Source organism: Hyla sarda, unplaced genomic scaffold (assembly GCF_029499605.1).
Source record: "Hyla sarda isolate aHylSar1 unplaced genomic scaffold, aHylSar1.hap1 scaffold_184, whole genome shotgun sequence".
NCBI lineage: Eukaryota > Metazoa > Chordata > Amphibia > Anura > Hylidae > Hyla > Hyla sarda.
This window is the reverse complement of record NW_026608488.1, coordinates 69,414-91,471: the sequence shown is the minus strand read 5'-3', so window position 1 is coordinate 91,471 and position 22,058 is coordinate 69,414. Positions and strand designations below refer to the sequence as shown.

Sequence of the window (22,058 nt, the reverse complement as noted above, 5' to 3'; positions counted from 1 at the left end):
GTGTTGGAAAAATGGGTATGTGAAGGTAGGCATCTCGGATGTCCACCGAGGAAAGAAACTCCCCTTGATACATGGACGCCACTACAGAACGGAGAGACTCCATCTGGAAATGGCGGAGAAGATGATGTTGGTGAGGCGCTTCAGATCCAAGATCGGGCAAACAGAACCCCCTTTTTTGGGGACCACGAACAGGTTGGAATAAATACCTGAAAAACGCTCCTGGGGAGGAACTGGGATAATCACTCCGTGAACGAGAAAGGACTGAAGCGCGCCCCAAAAGGCCCATTTCCTTTGGAAAGGAAGTGAACTCGATCCGGTAGCTGTTGGAAATTACATCTTGGACCCAGGAGTCCTGCACCTGAGCGGTCCAGATGTCCCGGAAGAGTAAAAGGCGCTCTCCCACCGGAGAAAAATCCACGGGTGGGGCATCCCTTCAGGCGGAGGTAGGTTTACGGGTGCCTGCTTTGGCCATGAAACCGCCGGAACGGTTATCAGACTTCCAGGAAGGACGGGCCTTGAAGGAAGGAGTCCTCTGGTCCTGTGAGGATGCCTGTTTGGAACCTTTATTGGAGGCATACGCACGAAAGGACCAAAAGGAGGTAGACTTTCGATGGAAGCTAATGGTGCGAGATTTATTCTGAGGCAATAAGGAACTCTTTCCTCCGGTCACCTCTAAGATAATCTCATCCAGGCGCTTACCAAACAGTCTAGAACCCTTAAAAAGAAGTTCTGTAAGACTTAGAAGCGGCATCAGCTTCCCATGCCTTGAGCCACATGGAACAAAGAGCTACTAGATTACCTGTGGTGAAGGCCATACAAAGGGCGGACTGCATGGAAGCAGAGCACAAATAGTCTCCAGCATTAGAGCGCTGGAGAGCCAATTCCGTCAGGTCCTCAGCAGGAGACCCAGATAGAATGCCTTGGCGAAGTTGAGAAGCCCAGATTGAAAGGGCCTTCGACACCCAGGCAGAAGCAAAGGCCGGAAGTAAGGAAGATCCTGCCGCTTCAAAGGCAAATTTTGCCCGATTTTCAATTTGTTTGCCCACCAGGTCTTTGAAGGAAGCCGCATCTGCCAGGGGCAGAGTAGTTGCCTTTGACAGGCAGGAGACAGGTGGATCCAAAGTAGGTGGAGATGTTCATTTTGCAACGAGGTCCTTGGCAAAGGGGAACTGAGCTTGAATCTTCTTAGTGCCCTGGAAACACTTGTCAGGATGTTTCCAGGCATTCTCGAGCAACGCGTCAAATTCAGCATGAGAGCTGAAAGCCTTAGGTGTGGGACGAGAGTGATGAAAGGAAACTTCTGGAACTGCGTCCGAAGTTCCTGGGTCCTGTAGGTGAAAGGTGTCCCGGATGGCCGAGACCAAGATGTCCACCATGTCGGCCGTATCAGTTCGGTCCTCGGAGTCAGAGGCAGAACCTGAAGCCTCATCTTCCAGGTCCCGAGGAGAGAGGGAGCAGGTGGAGGCAGCTTAGGATGAAGGCAAAACTGACCTGTTACGCAGATCTGGGGACAGAGCTGTTACCGGGAGAATGGCCCCTGGAAGGGGGGCACTGACAGAGAGCAGGAGTAGAGGGGCGATATATGAAGAAAGCGCCGATGCCTCCTAGCGGACTCTGGTGATAAGTTGGAGGACTGACCCCTATGACGATTGTGAGAGCGCCTAAAATGTAGAGAGGGTGAGCGAGTCTCCCTAGAGGGTTGTTGAAAGGAGGACTTCACTGCAGTCACCACAGAGCGGTAGACCCGTGCCAAGTCAGAAAGACTGGGAGAGGGAAGACACCCATTCCGAAGGGGGAGCAGAGCCCACGGGGTCTGGTGGAGGATCCTGGGTAGCTATACCAGGAGGGTCAGGGGGTGCAGTGGTGCAGGCAGGACAAGTAGGTTCAGCCAAACCTGGCATTTTAGATTTGCAACCCACACAGGTATAATAGGTGACCAAAGACCCTGGCAACTGACTAGAGGGAGGAACAGTTATGTGTTCGGACATAATTATGCAGAAAAATAATATGGAACAATCTCACCCGTCATCTGTGTCCCCCGGCATAGAAGTAACAGCTGTGAGGTAAGCTCCTGTCTGCTGCAGAGAGTCGGGAGGGAGACGAGAAACTGGCCAATGAAACAAAAGGGGCGGTCCAGAGACAGGTTGCCTCTAATTGGCTAAAACAGGGCCCGCCATGCGCGCATAGCGCTGATTGGTAGAAAGAATCAGCCTGTATTCGTGCGCATTGGCGCTTAGGTTGCAAATCCTGACGGCCGAGAGGGGGTGGAGCTAAGCCCTGGCAAGGAGCCCGCGGCCATTACAAGAAATGACCCCCCAGACGGCCGGTGAAGATAGTATAATAAAGCCGGGAGGAAGGGGGAGCCGTCGGCAGCGTGCGCACCGATGCCGACAGAGAGAATGAACGAATGAATGAATGAATGAATGAACCCTGCGCTCCAGTCGCATCGCATAAGATGCGGCCGAAGCGAAGTGCCGGCGTCTGAGTACAGGCATGAGGGGAAATGTGAAAATGCTCCTGGCAGTAACAAAAGTAGAAAAAACAAAGTCCACATCACAGAAAACAACAACTCCGCCCAATGTCAGGATAGCCGAGCAGGCAGTACCCAAGGGGAATAAAGGAGTGGGCTCCAATTAGGGCGACTCCAGAAGTGCGGAATCTGGGAAACCTGCAAGAAAGAATGGGGGAGAATACTCACCTTGTCTGCAGAAACTTACCTAATGAAGTCTTCAGTCAGCATTTAGTCACCTGCATCATGCAGGGCTGAGACAGCGAGACGAGCAGGGAGTTAGGGGAACCCGGACCCATGAGGTACAACCCCAGGTGCTGACTGTTGGCGAGAAGGGGTTGACAGTACATGACTATGTCTGTGCCCCTTCTTCGCAAATGGGGAAACAGTGAACACCGGGTTCCTGAGACCCCACCAAAAAAAGAAAAAAAGAAAGGGAGAGAAATTCTAACTAAACTTCCCTAACTAAGAAAATAAGCGACCAGGTCTGGAGAACTCCAGACCAGCGTCTGCCTCCTACAGACACTAAGTTAAAACTGGTTAGCTCAGGTGCCTGTAGGCGGGTATACCCTGCTGGGAGGGGCAGACTTTCTTATTACCATAAATGTCAAGCCTCCTGGTGACAGCAGCATATACCCACGGTCTGTGTCCCCCAATGGAGCCGATTGAGAAAATGTTTTTCAGTGGAGTACCCCTTTAATTTGATATGAAAGTGATGACCAGTGCCTAGTGCATATAAAATTTTACCAGTTTGCAAGACACAAGGCAACATCATGGCTCCTGTTGCAACTAGATTTTATGTTGGAATCCTAGAAAAGTTAATGCAATGGACCCAGTTCTTGGATCTGACTTACAAAGTCTAACTTGGGCTGGGTTCACATCACGTTTTCTCCCATACGGGAGCACATGCGGCAGGGGGGAGCTAAAACCTCGCGCTTCCGTATGAGCTCCCGTATGTAATTCATTTCAATGAGCCGGACGGAGTGAAACGTTCGGTCCGGTCTGCTCATTTTTGCTCTGTATGCGCTTTTTCCCCGGACCTAAAACTGTGGTCAACCACAGTTTTAGGTCCGGTTGTAAAAGCGCATACGCCGCAAAATTTAGCCGACCGGACCGAACGTTTCACTCCGTCCGGCTCATTGAAATTAATTACATACGGGAGCGCATACGAAGGCATACGGGAGTGCAAGGTTTTAGCTACCTCCTGCCATATGTGCTCCCATATGGGAGAAAACGTGATGTGGTCCAGCCCTTACAGGGTTCTCCCCAGTCAGCTCAGCAGACCTTGGGACACAAGCACATAGCATAGTGAATTTAGAATGTCCTATTACCGAGATATTGTCAGTGATATGTTCTCAGATGGAACATGGCGTGTTTGGACATAGGTTCACAGTAGAAATCCCCATATGCCTCCATATGAAAGAGAAAGCATACAAAGCTACAGTGTAGTCTTATAAACTGTAGATTTACAATAACATTAAAAAGGACATTCCCATGTGGCATTAACTTTTTGCAACTGCATGAGGCCTTTTCTGCAGCATGTACATAACTGCAAAGTGTAAATATACCCTAAAACAGAAGTGTGCATGGGGCCCTTAGGTTGGCACCACACAAACTTTTGTAGAAATAGCACCACCTGCACAGGATGCATTTCCCAACATATAGTCAGTTTAAAAAAAAAATGTGACAATATTTATTTGCGAAATTCTACTAAGGAAAAATTAATGTCACGATTTTTGCATCTATCAAATGTATACCTGAAATGGATGGCCTATGTGTCACATATATAAATGTCTCATATCACATATATAAATATATGTACGTTTTCATACCAAAAATATATAGGATTTTAATTTGATATTTTCCATAGTTAAAAGGATTGAAATGTATAGCGATAGACTTTAATACCACATAAACATTAACCCCTTAATGACCAAGGACGTATATTTACGTCCTTGGCCGACTCCTGCGGTGACCCCGTGTCATATCGGATCGGTCCCGGCATGTATCTGAAGCCGGGACCCGGGGCTAACAGCGTGCGGCAGCGATCACGGTGCTGCACGCTATTAACCCTTTAGACGCGGCGTTCAAAGTTGAATGCCGCGTCTAAAATGAAAGTGAAACCTTCCCGGCTGCTCAGTGGGGCTGATCGGGACGCCCGCAGTGAAAATGCGGTGTCCCGATCAGTTGGGACGCGAGCGGAGATCCTCTTACCTTCCTCCGGCGTGTCCCTTCGGCGATTGATTGCTCCAAGCCTGAGATGCAGGCTTGAGCAATCGACCACCGATAACACTGATCGCAGACCAGAGCAGAAGACCCCGGGAGACATCCGGAGCCAGGTGAAGGGACCTTCGGCCGCCATGCTGGATGATCGGATCGCCGCGGCAGCGCTGCGGGCGATCTGATCATCCAAAGTACCGCACTGCCGTGATCTGTACCGATCACGGCATCTGAGGGGTTAATGGCGGACATCCGCGCGATCGCAGCCGGAACCTGCCGTGTATGACGCGAGCACCCTTCCAATGCTCGCGGTCATATACAGGACGTAAATGTACGTCCTGGTGCGGGAAGTCCCGCCAAACTAGGATGTACATTTACGTCCGTGGTCGTTAAGGGGTTAATGGTATAAAAAGTGACAAAATACGCAATTTTGTGACTTAGGAAATTTTTTTTACGTGTATGCCATATCGCACAAATTTTTTTTTACATTTTGTGCCAAAATTTTGGTGCAAAAAAGTATCGACCACATTTTCAAAGAGCTTTGTGCTGCGGTTTACACTGTTCACAGCAGTTTTGTAAAAGGGGGCGTGTCCACGTATATTGTCTGATTTACATGATATTTTCAAAGGGGTGAGAGTCCAGTTTACGTAAAACATTTCACACCAGCTTTTTTGGTGTAAAAATAACAGAAATGGTTGTAGTTTTATTGTTTTTGTTTTGTTTTTTGGGGGGAAAAGGTGTTTAATTATTAAAAAAAGAAATTATTATTGAAAAATGTTAATAAAAAAAAAGTATTTTCTTTTTTTTTCTTGATCACTGCACCTGCACTCCTATTCAGAGGGGTACTCCAGTGGAATTATTTTTATTTCTTTTTAAATCAACTGGTGCCAGACAGATTTGTAAATTACTTCTATAAAAAATTCTTAATCCTTCCAGTACTTATTAGCGGCTGTATACTACAAAGGAATTTTTTTTCTTTTGGGAATTCTTTTCTTTCACCTGTCCACCTTTTCATCAGTCCATTTAAGGAACTGTCCAGAGCAGCATGTGTTTGCTAGGGGGATTTTCTCCTTCTCTGGACAGTTCCTGACATGGGACAGAGGTGTCAGCAGAGAGCACTATGGTAAGACAAAGAAATCCAAAAAGAATTTCCTCTGTAGTATACAGCCGCTAATAAATACTGGAAGGATTAGGATTTTTTTTATAGAAGTAATTTACAAATCTGTTCAACTTTCTGGCATCAGTTGATAAAAAAAAATAAAAATAAGTTGTCCACCGGAGTACCCCTTTAAGCTCAGAAATGTGCAGCTATCGCTTGTCTGGGCACTAGTAGCCACGGAATATTTCACAAGATGTTTCCGCCAGAATTTGTCGCAAAAATCAGCGATTTTGGCTCCAAACTTGGCAATTTTGGCGCAAAAAAATCCAATATGGCTTCAACAAAAAAAATAATGGGTGCAAAAAAGTGGCGCGAAAATGATTTTTCACATTTTCAAAGCAGCACAAAAGACCTTTGAAAATATGAGGAGAAAAAAAAAAAAAAGGTGTGAATATCATCGCTGGAACAGAAATGACAGTTTTTGAGAATCTCCCCAATGTATGCAATAATCATGATGTGACTGTAGCCTTAAAAAATGTGCCAGCAACTCATCTTGTGATTCATAATAAATTTAAATAAAAACACCAGCATGTGTATAGAGCAGTGTTTCCCAAGAAGGGTGCCTCCAGCTGTTGCAAAACTACAACTCCCAGCATGCCCGGACAGCCAAAGGCATGCTGGGAGTTGCAGATTTTCAACAGCTGGAGGCACCCTGCTTGGGAAACACTGGTATAGAGAATAGGACAGACATTCAAATAGTTGTGGATTGGTAGCACTTTATTCGCACGTACAGTATTCTGTGCAGATTTGATACACAGGATTTTCTGCTGCTGATTTCAATGTAAATTGCTTGAAATTCTGCGCATCAAATCTGCGCAGAATACTGTACGTGTGAATAGGCCCTTTATGAAATAAGATAAATCACATATATGCTGATTACTAACACAGAGCTCAGATCATATAAAAGACATAGATACATCATAGGAACTCACAACGTAGGTGCAGAGCCGTTGTCTGCAAGGATCAGCCTGGGATGCTGCTGGATAGTGATGGGAGAACTTGGACCAGAACCTGAACTGGCAGAGGACATGCTGGGCGGGTGAATCTCTGAGAGATAATCTGGAGTAGGATCTACTTGTAGTGGTAAGGGGTTTAGGTGGATATCGTCTGCGATGGGCGTATCCATGATACCACACGTGAGGATATGAGAGAGGCTGCAGTCATCGCAGGTGCACCTGAGAGCAGAGCACAGACCCAGTCAGAGAAACAAAATAAACTATCAAATGTTGCAGAAGGCGATAATCAAAACGGCGACACTACACGCTCCAGAAATAGATGCTGCAAAACACGAACATGCATACAAATTACCAGCAAGCTGATACACCAGAGTGTCACCACATGTTCACCTCTGATAGCTTTCTAAGGATTGGTATGCTGCGTACAAACGTAATTTTGGTGAACTTTTAACATGAATGTTCTAAATTAGACTTAGTGTTCCCACCGGTAAAAAAATAAAAATGTCACATCAGCCTCATATGTGAAAACTATTAACCCCTTGGCGCAAAATGCCGTTTCTAAATGGCGCTGTGGCACGGGAGGGTTATTAAGCGAGCTCAGGAGCTGAGCTCACATCATACCCGCACGGTCCCCACTGGGGACAGCAGCCAGGACCCGTGGCTAATGCCGGACATCGCCGTTCAGGCAAATGTCCAGCATTAACTCTGTAGACGCGAAGATCAAAGTTGATCGCCGCGTCTAAAGTGTAAGTGAACGCTTCCCGGCAGCTCAGTTGGGCTGATCGGGACCATTGCAATAAAATCGCGATGTCCTGATCAGCTAGAACGCAACAGGAGGGTGCCTTACCTGCCTCCTGCGCGTCCAATCGGCGATTGATTGCTCCAAGCCTGAAATCCAGGCTTCAGCAATCAACCATCGATAACACTAATCAATGCATTGCAATGCAATGGCAGTGATCAGTGTATTGAATCAATGTACTGCATGTTATAGTCCGCTATGGGGGCTATAACATTGCAAAAAATAAAAAAATAAAGATGATTTAACCACTTCCCTAATAAAAGTTTGAATCACCCCCCTTTTCCCATAAAAAAAACACTGTGTAAATAAAATATATGTTGTATATATGTCGTCCATAAATGTCCCAACTATAAAAATATATCGTTAATTAAACTGCACGGTCAATGGCGTACGCGCTAAAAAAAATTCCCAAGTACAAAATAGCTTATTTTTTGGTCCTTTTTATACCATAAGAAAATGAATAAAGAGATCAAAACAAAAATGATACCAATAAAAACTTCAGATAACGGTGCAAAAAAATTAGCCCTCATATATTGCCCCATATGGCGAAAAATTAAAAAAAAGTTATAGGGGTAAGAAGAGGACAATTTTAAACATATTTTTCCTGCATGTAGTTATGATTTTTTTTTTTTTAGAAGTAATACAAAAATCAAACCTATATACGGTAGGTAGGTGTCATTTTTACCGATAAATTTACTGCGTAGAAACAGAAGCCCGCAAAAGTTACAAAAAGGAGATTTTTTTGTACTCACCGTAAAATCTCTTTCTCGTAGCCTTCATTGGGGGACACCTAACTGATGGGTATATGCTCTTGCCACTAGGAGGCGCTGACACTTGGAAAAAAAAGTCGGCTCCTCCCTGGCAGGATATACCCACCCACCTGCAGTGAAGTAATCAGTTTTGTCACAAAGCAGTAGGAGAAGCCAACAAGGAAAAACATCCGAAGGACCCTAGAAAGGAAACCCGGAGAACAACCCAAGAACCGTAAACAGTCCGGAAAAAAGAGTAAGAAATGGGTGGGTGCGGTGTCCCCCAATGAAGGCTACGAGAAAGAGATTTTACGGCGAGTACAAAAAAAATCTCCTTTTCTCGGTCGCTCTTCATTGTGGGACACCTAACTGATGGGACGTACCAAAGCAGACCTCTAGGGTGGGAAAAAACAACCACCAGAGAAAAGGAATCAGTCCCGAGTCTGAACTCACGATTCCACGATTCCTGCGGACGAGCCCACCAGGCGGAGACCCCCTAGGCCTAGAAATTGAGCTCCTGGAAGACCTTCCGTCCAAGGAGATGAACAAGGACGCCAAGGAAGGGTCTTCCTCCGGAAAGACCCAAGACACCTGGGCCATTTAGAGAGACAAGAAACCAAGGAAAAAAGGAAGATGGACCTCCGCAACAGAGAGGTCCGGAGCATGAGAGCAAGGACCTGAACAGCCGCAGACCAAAGCGTCCAGGCGACAAACTTCCATGAAGAAGCAAAGGAGCAGAACAGAAAGTCTTGGCCGGATCACTACCGGAACCAACACCAAGGCCCAGGAGACCGGAGGAGCCACCTGAAAGTAAAGCATGTCACAGCTTCCCAGAAAAGAGTCCAAGCCAAGGGGACCAAATAGTCAATAGACCCCAGTGGTCCGAGCGGACCAGAGAACTCTGAAGAATACATCCCCCCGGAACGGGAGCGGATGGAGAAACAAGTGAGAACCCAGCTGGGATTTACAGTGTCTGGGCACAGGAAGGATGACTCTAGAAGACTATGGTGCCAGTGAAGTGCAACTGACACAGACATAAGGGAAGGAAGAACACACTCCTCCCAGGGAGGATGGACTAACTCTTCCCACAGGGGAGAGAGCCAAGACTGCGTGAGCAGCAGGAAATGACCAGAAAACAGAAAGAGAGCTAGGCTGCGAAGGTGGACAACGAGCACACAGGCCTAGACAGGAAAATAGTGGGAACAGCGAGATGGCACCATCCAGGTGGCAGGAAAAAAAAAAAAACTCAATAAAATGGTCCCTCCAGAGGAGGGAAAATAAGGGCGGTCGAGATGAAAACCCAAGTACCGACCAATTCCAAGCACCCCGATTTCCACACCCCTTGCGGAAAGAGGAGTGGCAGAACATGCCAGGTGCAGTAATAGCAGAGAAATGCCATCCCACAGCCATGGGATAAGTACTGGGCAGACGGGGCCCCCGTCAAACATTGCTGTATGCAAGAGCCACCTTGTGTCTCAAAAGGAATCAGAATCCTGTACACAGAAGCCGGGCAAAAAATACAAGACGTGTAGAAAGCTACTCCAGACAATGACAAGGGGGAACCCGAGGAACCCCGGACAGAAAACCCCAGAACAAACACCTGGAGGTATAAGGGGTGGCTGAACTGTCGCTTCAGCGGGCCCCATGTCAGAACAGAAAACGGTCACCCATTGCAGAACTGCGGAGCAAACTCACCGGAAACTCTGAGGCCCACCCCTACCGAACAAAGGGAAAGGTGGGCTCTACACTCACATAGCGGTCTTAGCACATGTAGGAACACAGACCTGGGTACCCCACGACAGCCGTGGGGTACCAAGACTGCAGACACGAAAGAAACTGCAGATACACGCGCCACAGAACTGCACGTGGAAGAGGAACATTGGACAGCGGCTACAGCAGCGCCAGAAAAGGGGAAGTAACCAGGTGGATCAGTACACCATGCAGACACAGTCTATGTGGGAAAGGGACCGTGGCCACCCCGGGACCTGCATACGGAAACACATAGTGGAGTGAGATATCAGCCTGTAGACAGAGGAGCAGGCATGCAAAGAGGGACCTGGCCAGAGGTAACCCTGTAAGCCAGCATGAGGTACATTGTATAAACTGCAGCATGGCAGTGAGAATCTGAAATACCGTCCACCGGGTGACAATGCATGGCAGGTGACCCGAAGAAGCAGTCCTGTTAAACGAGAACACCACTAGGCGACCAGAGAAAAGGGGACAGTCAGACAGGTGATAACTGGGCTCCTTGTCAAAGGAGGAAGGGCGGGGAGCCTGATAAACCCCGCCCCCTAGGAGAAAGAGGGAGGCAGAGAGGCCGTGGAATGCATCCCTGCATCCCGTGTAGTGTCCTTGGGACACAACAGGGGGGTACTGGAACTCCAGTCTCAAAAAACATCAGCCGTGCGACCTGTGAGTCGGCAGAAGAAAACATGTCTGGTTCACTGTATGGGTCCATAGCGGACAGTGAGTCATTCCGTAGGAAACCCCGTACAGTAGCGAGGAACCCGAAGTACAGTCGCAGATACACCAGCCGTGTGAGGTGTGACAGGTGGTGCAGGAAATCTGGTATGGGCCCTTAGAAGGCAACAAGTCAGTTCATCGACACCTCGTGAGGTACCGGAACTCTAGCCCCAGACACAGCAGTCGATTGATGTACGATAGGCAGTGTAGGCAACCATCAGACTACTGTCTGGCATACTGATGTGGATCCACGGAAGACAACGAGTGATTCTGTCGGCACACTGCTAGTATGGATCCGCAGGAGACGAGTCATAGGGTTCATAGAACACATGGGAAGTTCTTCATATACCACACTCGGCAGTGGGGCATCGGAGCCGCATCCACAGAGACAGTCGCTTGACAGGAGGCAGAGGAAACCATGCAGACCACAGTCTGGCTTACTGGTATGGGTCCCTAGGGAACAGCCAGTCATTCCGTCTGAAACCTTGCATAGCAGGGAGGTACTGGAATTCCAGGCGTGGATACACCGGCCATGTGATGTGTGACAGGTGGTGCAAAAACCCTGCAGACCACTACCTGGTTTACAGGTATAGGTCCTAGAAGAAGAGTCATTACATTGGCACCTCGCTCAGTAGCGAGGTACCGGAACTCCCGCCGCAGATACAGTCGTTTGACGTATGACATATGGTGCAGGTAACCATGCAGACCACTGTCTGGCATGCTGTTATGGTCCATAGTAGACAATGGAACACTACGTCGGACGCCTCACACAGTAGTGAGGTACCCGAACCCCAGATGTAGATACACCAGCTTTTTGATGCATGAAAGGCGGTGTAGGGAACCATGCAGACCACCGCCTGGCCTACTGGCATGGATCCACAGACGACAACTAGTCATCCCATAAGCCCCTCGCGCGGAAGTGAGGTACCGGAAATCCCGCCGCAGATACATCAGCAGTAAAATATGTGACAGGCGATGTAGGAACCATACAGACCACTGTCTGGCTTACTGGTACGGGTCCGTAGGATATATTGGGTCAGTTCTCCATATACCGCACTCAGCAGTGGGGTATCGGAACTACAGCCACAGACAGATACATCAGCCGTGAGACAAGCAGCAGAGGAAACCATGCAGACCACTGTATGACCGACAATGCAGAAACAGGGACGTCAGAGGGATATATTAAAGCGCTCATGCATAGCGTATATCAGGTCACCATCTAGCGTGGCAAACAAATAAAGAAGCCCGGAATGCAGACTCTAGGAATTTAGGACTGCAGATATAAAACTGAGAAGAACAGATATGGCCGCCGGCCAAGGCTGCAAGTGATGTAGAGTGCAATACAAAAATTGGCCACGAGAGAGCGCCATACTACACCAAACGGTCAGAGTGACCTGAAATCCTTCTCCAAGGGTGCATTTAAAGATGAAATGTATGTAGAGCAAGTCATCCTACAGGATGACTGAATGAAATAATGCACCAGGGCAACTACGGCTGCAATAGTGCGAGAGTACCACCAGGGGGAACGAAACGCGAGTCCCAGGTAACAGCCGCCACGGCGGTTCGCATATGCACTACAACAGTGAGCCCAGAGAAAAGATACAGGCAGCTGATACTGTAAGAGAAGTCAGAGTGCATCACCAGAGGTGGCCACAAGAGTGCGTCCACCACATCAAAAGCTCTGTGGAGCCAGGAACACCACATACACACATATAAACATATATATTATGTATAATAATATAAAGCAAAATCGGTAGTTGCAGTATCTTGTAATACCTTTTTTATTGGACAAACAGCGGCTATAGCAGAGCCTGCCAACTCGCTGCACGGCTCCGGGGTAGGGGATAGAAATGGTCCGGGACAACTGACACCTGCCGGCTACTGCTCCGCGATGCAGAAAACTGCTATCAGAGCGCCGCCGACCCCCACAGCGGGGAGGGCGGAGCTGTAATCTCCAGCAGCGCGCGAGCCGTGCGCTGAATCGGAGGGGGGCGGGGCTGTGACCCATCAGCAGCACGTTGATCGTGTAAGAAGAAGGCGGAGCAATGCGCCGCCATGATGCCCACCGGACTCCCGCTTGCTGGGTACCCTGGAGTGAACACCCGCCGGGCCGCATAGCTCACCCGGCACAGAGGAGATGACCCCAGCCGGCGGAGGGGTGGAGCTAGACGCCGCAGCAGTGAGGAATACCTCACCAAACATGGACCCCAGAGCAAGCGAGCCGGAGAGGAGGAGCGGCCTAACCTCCCGGCTCGCGCAGAAATCAGGGGCAGAAGGGCGGAGCTATGCGCCGCCACGGTTCCACCGAACACCCGCAGTTTGAGTGCCTCGGAGCGCACCCCAGCCAGGAACGCATAGCAGACCCGGCACAGGGGAGACGGCTCCAGCAGGCAGGACGGCTGAAAGTTAAGTAAAAATAAAAACGCTGTCTGCTCACTGCCCCTTCCGAGCCTAACAGAAGAGGCCCCAAGGCCGAGGTTGCAAGAATAAAATTGCAAGGGTTAATCCCTCACTGTCCTGGCCCCCAAAAACAGCCCCAGGAATAGGGGCCTAATACCCTGCTCGTTCGCCGAGGGGAGGGGGGTAATATACTCACCTAAATTGCCCTCGATACTCACCCTCGAAGTCTTCGACCAGCAAGTGCCACCTGCCTTTTGCCGACATGGCGAACAGGGGCGAATGGGGGAGCCGGACCCAGGGTACACCGCCAGGCGCTGGTTGCTGGCGAGGAGGGGTTAACGGGTCATTCTCATCCAATGCGCCGTGCCCCTAGCTCGCATGTGGGGGATCAGGCAGCGCCATGCTCCTGTCGCCCCACGCTAGAAAAAATAAAAAAGGAGAGAAAAACTAAACTTTAAGCCTTATCTAGGAAAATAAAGAGAAAAAAGACGAGGTCTGGGGAGCTCCCCAAAACCATGTCTGGCCTCCTATGACACTAGATAAAACTGATTACTTCACTGCAGGTGGGCGGGTATATCCTGCCAGGGAGGAGCAGACTTTTTTCCTAGTGTCAGCGCCTCCTAGTGGCAAGAGCATATACCCATCAGTTAGGTGTCCCCCAATGAAGAGCGATCGAGAAATTTTATTTTTCTTCCATTTTGTCGCACAATTATAATTTTTTCCATTTTGCCGTAGATTTTTGGGTAAAATGACTGATGTCATTACAAAGTAGAATTGGTGGTGCAAAAAATAAGCTATATAAATCATATGGATTTTTAGGTGCAAAATTGAAAAGGTTATGATTTTTAAAAGGTAAGGAGGAAAAAAGTAAAGTGAAAAAGGAAAAACACTTCGTCCTTAAGGAGTTAAACTGAAAACAGATTCAGCTCATCTCCCAGTAGAATAGCAGCTGGATTTTAGGACATTTGATCCTTGTCAAGCATGATCTACAAGTTGAACTACCTACTGACTAAATTACCACTGATCACTGAATTACCAGGCATTGTGGTCGACCCCTGGCTTATCGCCATAAGGGTAGCATAGGCCTAAGATTAACCCCTTCATTTTTGCACTTTAGTTTTTTCCCATATGAGAGCTTATTCTTTGCGCCAACAGATTTACATTGTAATACCATTAATGATTTTACCACAAAATCTATGGCAAAACCAGAAAAAAATTACTTCTGGGGCAAAAAAAAAAAAAAAGCAATTTTGTTGTTTGTAGAGGCTTCCGTTTCTACGCAGTGCAGTTTTCGGTAAAATTGACACCTTATATTTATTCTGTAGGTCCATACGGTCACAAGAATACCCAGTTTATATAGGTTTAATTTTATTTTACTACAAAAAAAAATTATAACTACATGCATGAAAATTAATACATTTAAAATAGTCATCTTCTGACCCCTATAATTTTTTTTCCGTATAAGGGGATATATATGGGCTAATTTTTTGCGCCGTGATCTGAACTTTTTATCGGAACCATTTTGTATTGCTCAGACTTGTTAGTACTTTTTAATCATTTTTTTAAAGGTATAAAAAGTGACCAAAAATAAGCAACTTTGGACTTAGGAATTTTTTTGCCCGTACACCATTGACCATGCAGTTTAATTAACTATATATTTTGTATATATTAGTTAGGACATTTACGCATGCAGCGATACCACATATATATTTATTTTTATTTACACTTTTTTTTTATGGGAAAAAGGGGGTGGATTCTAATTTATTAGGGAAGGGGTTAAATCACATTAACTTTATTACACCTTTGTTTTGCAATGTTATAGCTCCCATAGGGGACTTTAACATGCAATACCTTGATTGTGGACACTGATCAATGTTATGCCATAGCACAGAATTAATCAGTATTATCGGTGCTCCACTGCTCATGGAGCAGTGAATCGGCGATCGGACGGAAGAAGAAAGTAAGAGACCTCCGCCTTCTCAGCTGATCGGGATGCTGCGGTTTCGCTGCGGCAGTCCCGATCAGCCCACTGAACTAGCCAGGAGTTAAATTAACCTCTTTTAGATGTCGCGATCAACTTTGATTGCGGTGTCAAAGGGGTTAATGCTGGACATCAGCCAAATTGGCAATGTCCGGCATTAGCCGTGGGTCCTTGTTGCTTATAGCAACCGGGACCCACCGGGTATGATGCGCGCTCACCTGCTGAGCATACGTCATACCTCGGGAGCTCGCAATGGACGTACATTCACGTCCATTTGGGCAAGGGGTTAAAGTCAAGAGGTGCTAGTCTACGTTACGCTGACCTGACAGACCAGCAACTGCAGAAGTGCTGATAAAGCTTATCGACGGTAATACACTCACCTCCTCCTGTAGTTACAGTTCGGACAGTCGGACATACACATCCGCGTTGACAACATGTGTCTCATTTTGTCTGCAAAGTTGTTTTCTCCAGTTAATGCCTTCTTATTGTTCAGCTGAGAAACAAATATAAAAAAAAAGGAGGTATAAAATAAATACATCTCTCACTAAACTATATAAATAGGCTGGGGGTCCACAACAGTAAAATTCTACCATTACTCAAAGCTACCTTGTGAGGACAAAAGTCTCGATAGTTATTTTATCAGGACTTAAAGGGAAGCAGTGATTATAATATAATGTGTGGCAATGCCTTATATATTGTAAGATCTTCCTCACCATCCCCAGGATATGTTCCTGATGAGTATATGAAGTTAGATCAGTGTTTTCCAACCAGGGTGCCCCCAGCTGTTGCAAAACTACAACTCCCAGCATGCCCAGACAGCCGAGGGCTGTCTGGGCATGCTGGGAGTTGTAGTTTTGCAACAGTTGGAGGCACCCTGGTTGGAAAACAATGAGTTAGAAAGTCTCCCCGCCGGCCACGAAGTAGTCTCCTGGGCGGGGAGCTATACTTACATAGTTCTGTCTTCTTCAGCTGTAATCATTCCCCCTCAGAGCAATTGACATGCAGGGCACGTCCGGATCATAAGACGAATGAGCAGAGCGCTGACATAGGCTGTCAATCACACCGAAGGGGTTTGATTACAGCCAGAAAAGACAGGACTAGGCGAGTATAGCTCCCTGCTCAGGGTACTACTCACGTGGCCCGGCAGGGTAGACTTTTAAAACCATATATCCTCACTAGAGATGAGCGATCTTACAGTAAATTCGATTCGTCACGAACTTCTCGGCTCGGCAGTTGATGACTTATCCTGCATAAAATTAGTTCAGCTTTCCGGTGGGCTGGAAAAGGTGGATACAGTCCTAGGAAAGAGTCTCCTATGACTGTATCCACCTTTTCCAGCCCACGAGAGCACCTGAAAGCTGAACTCATTTATGCAGGATAAGTCATCAACTGCCGAGCCGAGAAGTTCGTGACGAATCGAATTTACTGTAAGTTCGCTCATCTCTAATCCTCACCATACCTGCGGGCAGAAATGTCTCCCAAAGATGGTGAGGAAGAAGATTTTACCATATGTAATGCATTGCCATACGTTTTCATACATATTTAGTAAGATTTCATGACTGATTTCCTCTAAATTTGTGTAGTCAACATCCATTCCTTTTTATCTCCAATATACTGCAACTCGTGGGCAGCAAGGTTACTACGGAATCCTCCCCTTAAAGGGAATAGGAATGAAGATAACAAAGTTAACATACTATAAGGATAAGACAACAGACATGGGAAAGAAATAACATTTTCTATTGTGATTGGTTTATGGATATGACAATAACACAGGTGAACATAATATAGCTGGACAAAAAAAAAATTAAGGAAAAATACACTAATCAAGCACATATACAGATTAACTGCAGGCCTGCTATACAGTAGTCCCTCAAGTTACAATATTAATTGGTTCCAGGACGACCATTGTATGTTGAAACCATTGTATGTTGAGACCATAACTCTATGGAAGCCTGGTAATTGGTTCTGAAGCCACCAAAATGTCATCCAAAAATAGGAAAAAGTGAGGATTAAAGATAAATAAGTAGATAACTAATATAGATAAAGCAAATTCTTACATATAAAAGTAAGAAAGAGCTGCTGGGAGCTGTAAATCACGGTCTATGTCAGGGTTTCCCAACCAGAGTGCCTCCAGAAGTTGCAAAACTACAACTCCCAGCATGCCCGGACAGCCTTCGGCTGTCCGGGCATGCTGGAAGTTGTAGTTTTGCAACAGCTGGAGGCACCCTCTTTGGGAAACGCTGGTCTATGTAGAGGACAGAAGCTTCTTCAGGGTCCTGTACAGAACACGCAAAATGGAGCCGCCCTCACCTGGTGTCCAAAAGGAGCAGCTAACCCTGGCACAGGTAAAGAACAGTACAGATCATGTAATACCTCCTTGTACTGTAGGGGGGCGCTACCAGACACCAGTAAGTGCATGCACTTTAGGAATACACAGGTTTTACCAGTGAAATATCCATTCTGATTGGTCGGTTCTTCCAGCCATTGACACATTTCGCAGATTCCATAGCATTGTATGTTGAGTCTGGTTTCAAGTTACAATGGTCCAGAAAAGACCATTGTATGTTGAAACTATTGTATGTTGAGGCCATTGTAAGTTGAGGGATCACTGTATAGAGATACGCACATAACTGTGTGGTCCTAGATAAAATATATCCCATGCATGTATACACACAAGCAATGATAATTGAACTAACATCCAGCTGTAGCACCGCAGGGCTGAATAAAAGCCACGTCGCCAATATAACTAGTGAACACCTCACTATTTCGGATATGCTTGTGGCTACTGAAGCAAATTAATGCCCTTATATAAAATGTATTGTGTTACTCCAGTGAGAGACATTTAAATGGGTTATGAAAGGTAAGAAAAACATGGCTGCTCTCTTGACGGTGCCGAAACTATCCACAAGTTGTGTGTGGTATGGCAGAACAGCTCCATATACTTCATTAACCCCTTCCTGACCCATAACATACATGTGCGTCATGGCCGGGACGTCATGCAGATACTGACCGCTACTCGCGGAATCCCGCCGCGCCCAGTAAAATGGTAGCTATCACTAATAGCCAGCCATCTTGCCTCTGGACCTAGGGGGGGTTTCGTCCGACCCCCACTCCCTCACCGCGATCTGTACTATCAGCTAGTCAAATCTGACTAGGCGATGGCAGCGTTTCGCAATGAAAATCCTGAGCAGAGTGTTGTGTATCCCAGTCACGGGGATCAGGACACACACTGCCCTGCTAAGTGTCCCCAGTGTCCTGTTCCCCTTCCCCGATGTCCCTTACCAGTCCCTCCTGCATGCTTCACTTCCGGGTGAAGCGAGTGCAGTAATTTTTTTTTTTGTAAATGAGCTCTTTAGTTGTACAACAGCTCCCCCTAGTGTCCTAAACCTGCTACTGCATCTTATGATAGGCAGGGCAGACACTAGGGGGAGCGGTTGTACAGAAGAGAAAGAAAAAAAAAATATATATATATATATTATATATATATATATATATATATATATATATATATATATATATATATATATATATATATACACACACACACACACACACACACACACATACATACACACATAGAATTCAAGTGGTCCCTAAAAAAATTTGATTTTGAACTTTCGTAGAAAATAAGAAAAAAAGGTTATTATAAGCCTTCTAATGTCGTAAAAAAAAGTAAAAAAAGAATGTTTAACAAATGATGCTAGCATAAAGTATACATGTTGTGGATGTGAATTAATAACTACATTTATTTGGCATTACTTAAGTAGAGTTTCAAACAAAGAAATAAAAAGGTTTCCAATTTTTCACAAAAAAAAATCGCTTCATGTAACAACAAAAATTTACCACTAATTTAAAGTACAATATGTCTCGAGAAAAAAAATCTCTGAATCACTTTGCCAGGTAAAAGCAGTTCAAATGTATTTCCACTTAAAGAGACATGTCAGATTTGAAAAAACGGAGCTGAAGAAACCAGAGAAAATTACCAAAGAACGACTGCACGGACCGGGACAAGGTAAGTACAGTTGTTATCAGTGTCACCTGCACTACCTGACTGTACCGACAGGTTAGTGCAGGCGAAACTGGTGACTTTTTTTTTTTTTTTTTAAATCAACTGGTGCCAGAAAGTGCTCCTATTAAAAAATCTTTACCCTTCCAGTACTTTTTAGCAGCTGTATGCAACAGAGGAAATTATTTTCTTTTTGAATTTCTTTTTTGTGTTGTCCACAGTGCTCTCTGCTGACACCTGATGCACATTTCAGGAACTGTCCAGAGCAGGAGAAAATCCCCATTGCAAACCTATGCAACTTTGGACACAGTTCCTGACACGGACAGAGGTGTCATCAGAGAGCAATGTGGACAAGACAAAAAAGAAATTCAAAAAGAAAAGAATTTCCTTTGTAGCATACAGCCGCTAAAAAGAACTGGAAGGGTAAAGATTTATTTTATAGAAGTCATTTACAAATCTGTTTAACTTCCTGGCACCAGGAAAAAAAAAAAAAAAAAAAAGGCTTAAAAAGGTTTCCACCGGAGAACGCCTTTAAGTTAAAGGGGTACTCTGGTGGAAAACCTTTTTTCTTTAAATCAACTGGTGCCAGAAAGTTGAAAAGATTTGTAAATTCCAGTACTTATTAGCTGCTAAATACTACAGAGGAAATTCTTTTCTTTTTGGAACACAGAGCTCTCTGCTGACATCACGAGCACAGTGCTCTCTGCTGACATCTCTGCCCATTTTAGGAACTGTCCAAAGAAGCATATGTTTGCTATGGGGATTTTCTCCTACTCTGGACAGTTCTTAAAATGGACAGAGATGTCAGCAGAGAGCACTGTGCTCGTGATTTGGTAGAGAGCTCTTTGTTCCAAAAAGAAAATTTCCTCTGTAGTATTCCGCAGCTAATAAGTATTGGAAGGATTGAGATTTTTTAATAGAAGTCATTTACAAATCTGTTTAACTTTCTGGCACCAGTTGAACATAAATAAATAAATAAATAAAGTTTTCAACCGGAGTACCCCTTTTCTTTTAAATCAACTGGTGGCAGAAAGTTAAACATATTTGTAAATTACTTATATTAAAAAATATTAATCCTTCCTGTACTTACTAGCTGCTCAATACTAGAGGAAATTCTTTTCTTTTTGGAATGCTCTCTGAGGACATCATGAGCACAGTGCTCTCTGCTGATGTTATAATAATAATAATGCTTTATTTATTGTTGTCCTTAGTGGGATTTGAACCCAAGTCCCCAGCACTGCAAGGCAGCAGTGCTAACCACTGAGCCACCATGCTGCCCTTAGCATACCTCTGCTATGCATCGTTGCTAAAATGGATAGAGATGTCAGCAGAGAGCACTGTGCTCGTGATGTCATCAGTGTTCCAAAAAGAAAGGAATTTCCTCTGTGGCATTCAGCAGCTAATAAGTACTGGAAGGATTAAGATTTTTTAATAGAAGTAATTTACAAATATGTTTAACTTTCTTCCACCAGTTGATTTCAAAGAAAAAAGGTTTTCACCGGAGTACCCCTTTAATGGCACTGAGGCACTGCAAAATGTACAGAGATCAGCCTGGTAAAAAGTTAAGAGGTCACAGTTGTCAGAATGCCACAACCCTTCAGACAGCGCATCTGTGGGGGTATATCAGACATCCACAATCTGAGATTCTTGGCCTATTGTAAGGATGCGTCCTCAGTATTATAGTTATGGACAATCGTTTAGAGCCAATATAGAGTAGCGATGACTGATCAACCCGAATGATAAGCCAAGGCAGCAAGTATCACTAGCAAAGCGTTTTGTTAAATTATTTTCTGCACTTTATTTTGGCAACATAAATTTCAGGTAAGCAGTACAGGACCACAGCCAACGTCTGACATAACCACCCTAGCAAACCAAGCAGATCACGGAGCAGTGGAAAATAAATTGCCATAACAGATTTTTTAATAAAATAAATGTCTCCCCCAAGAGGATTTTGCTTCATTAAAAGTCAATTCCAAAGCATAGTGAAAGCAATGGTTGCAGCCTTACTTGTTCTTCAATAAACATCCTTTGCTTATAGTATTCCCAATCTTCTTTTAGCATCCTGTGTTTGGACTGCAAAGCCATCTAAAATGAAGTTTAAACCAAAATAAACACGCTTTCCGTAAAATCTCACTATCTATCAAGAGGGCCTGAGGCTTAAAGGGGTACTCCGGTGGAAAACATTTTTTCCCCCCCTGGAAATTTTATTTTTTAAATCAACTGGTGCCAGAAAGTTACAGATTTGTACATTACTTCTATTTAAAAAATCTTAATCCTTCTAGTACTTATCAGCTTCTATTTGCTCCAAAGGAAGTTCTTTTCTTTTTGAATTTCCTTTCTGTCTGACCACAGTGCTCTCTGCTGACACCTCTGTTCATTTTAGGAACTGTCTGAAGCAGGAGAGGTTTGCTATAGGGATTAGCTCCTACTCTGGACAGTTCCTAAAATGAACAGAGATGTCAGCAGAGTAGGAGCAAATCCCCATAGCAAACCTCTCCGGCTTCAGACAGTTCCTAAATTGGACAGAGGTGTCAACAGAGAGCACTGTGGTCAGACTGAAAAGGAAATTCAAAAAGAAAAGAACTTCCTGTGGCGCAAATAGAAGCTGATAAGTACTGGAAGGATTAAGATTTTTAAATAGAAGTAATGTACAAATCTGTAACTTTCTGGCACCAGTTGATTTAAAAAAAAAAATAAAATAAATAGAAAAATTCTAGGGGAGTACCCCTTTAAAGGAGTCACCGAATCTTAGAGAAAATGCAATAAGGAAATCAGGCATTAGGCCGGAGAATTGATATTTCTGTGATTATCGGCAA

The 22,058-nt window shown here is 45.4% G+C and overlaps 1 protein-coding gene across 2 annotated transcripts in view; it reads right to left on the bottom strand.

Moving 5' to 3' along the window:
* LOC130314649 (protein FAM193A-like) overlaps positions 1-22,058 on the bottom strand; it is an 82,148-nt gene that overhangs the window by 37,973 nt on the left and 22,117 nt on the right. Inside the window, exons 8-10 of one of the 2 annotated variants that reach the window (XM_056552739.1) lie at positions 21,250-21,327; positions 15,617-15,729; positions 6,821-7,063 (exon numbers count right to left, since the gene is read on the bottom strand). In XM_056552739.1, the coding sequence (XP_056408714.1) occupies positions 6,821-7,063; positions 15,617-15,729; positions 21,250-21,327 (434 nt within the window). The remainder of the gene's footprint in view (positions 1-6,820; positions 7,064-15,616; positions 15,730-21,249; positions 21,328-22,058) is intronic. The other variant, XM_056552740.1, reaches the window with a different exon arrangement.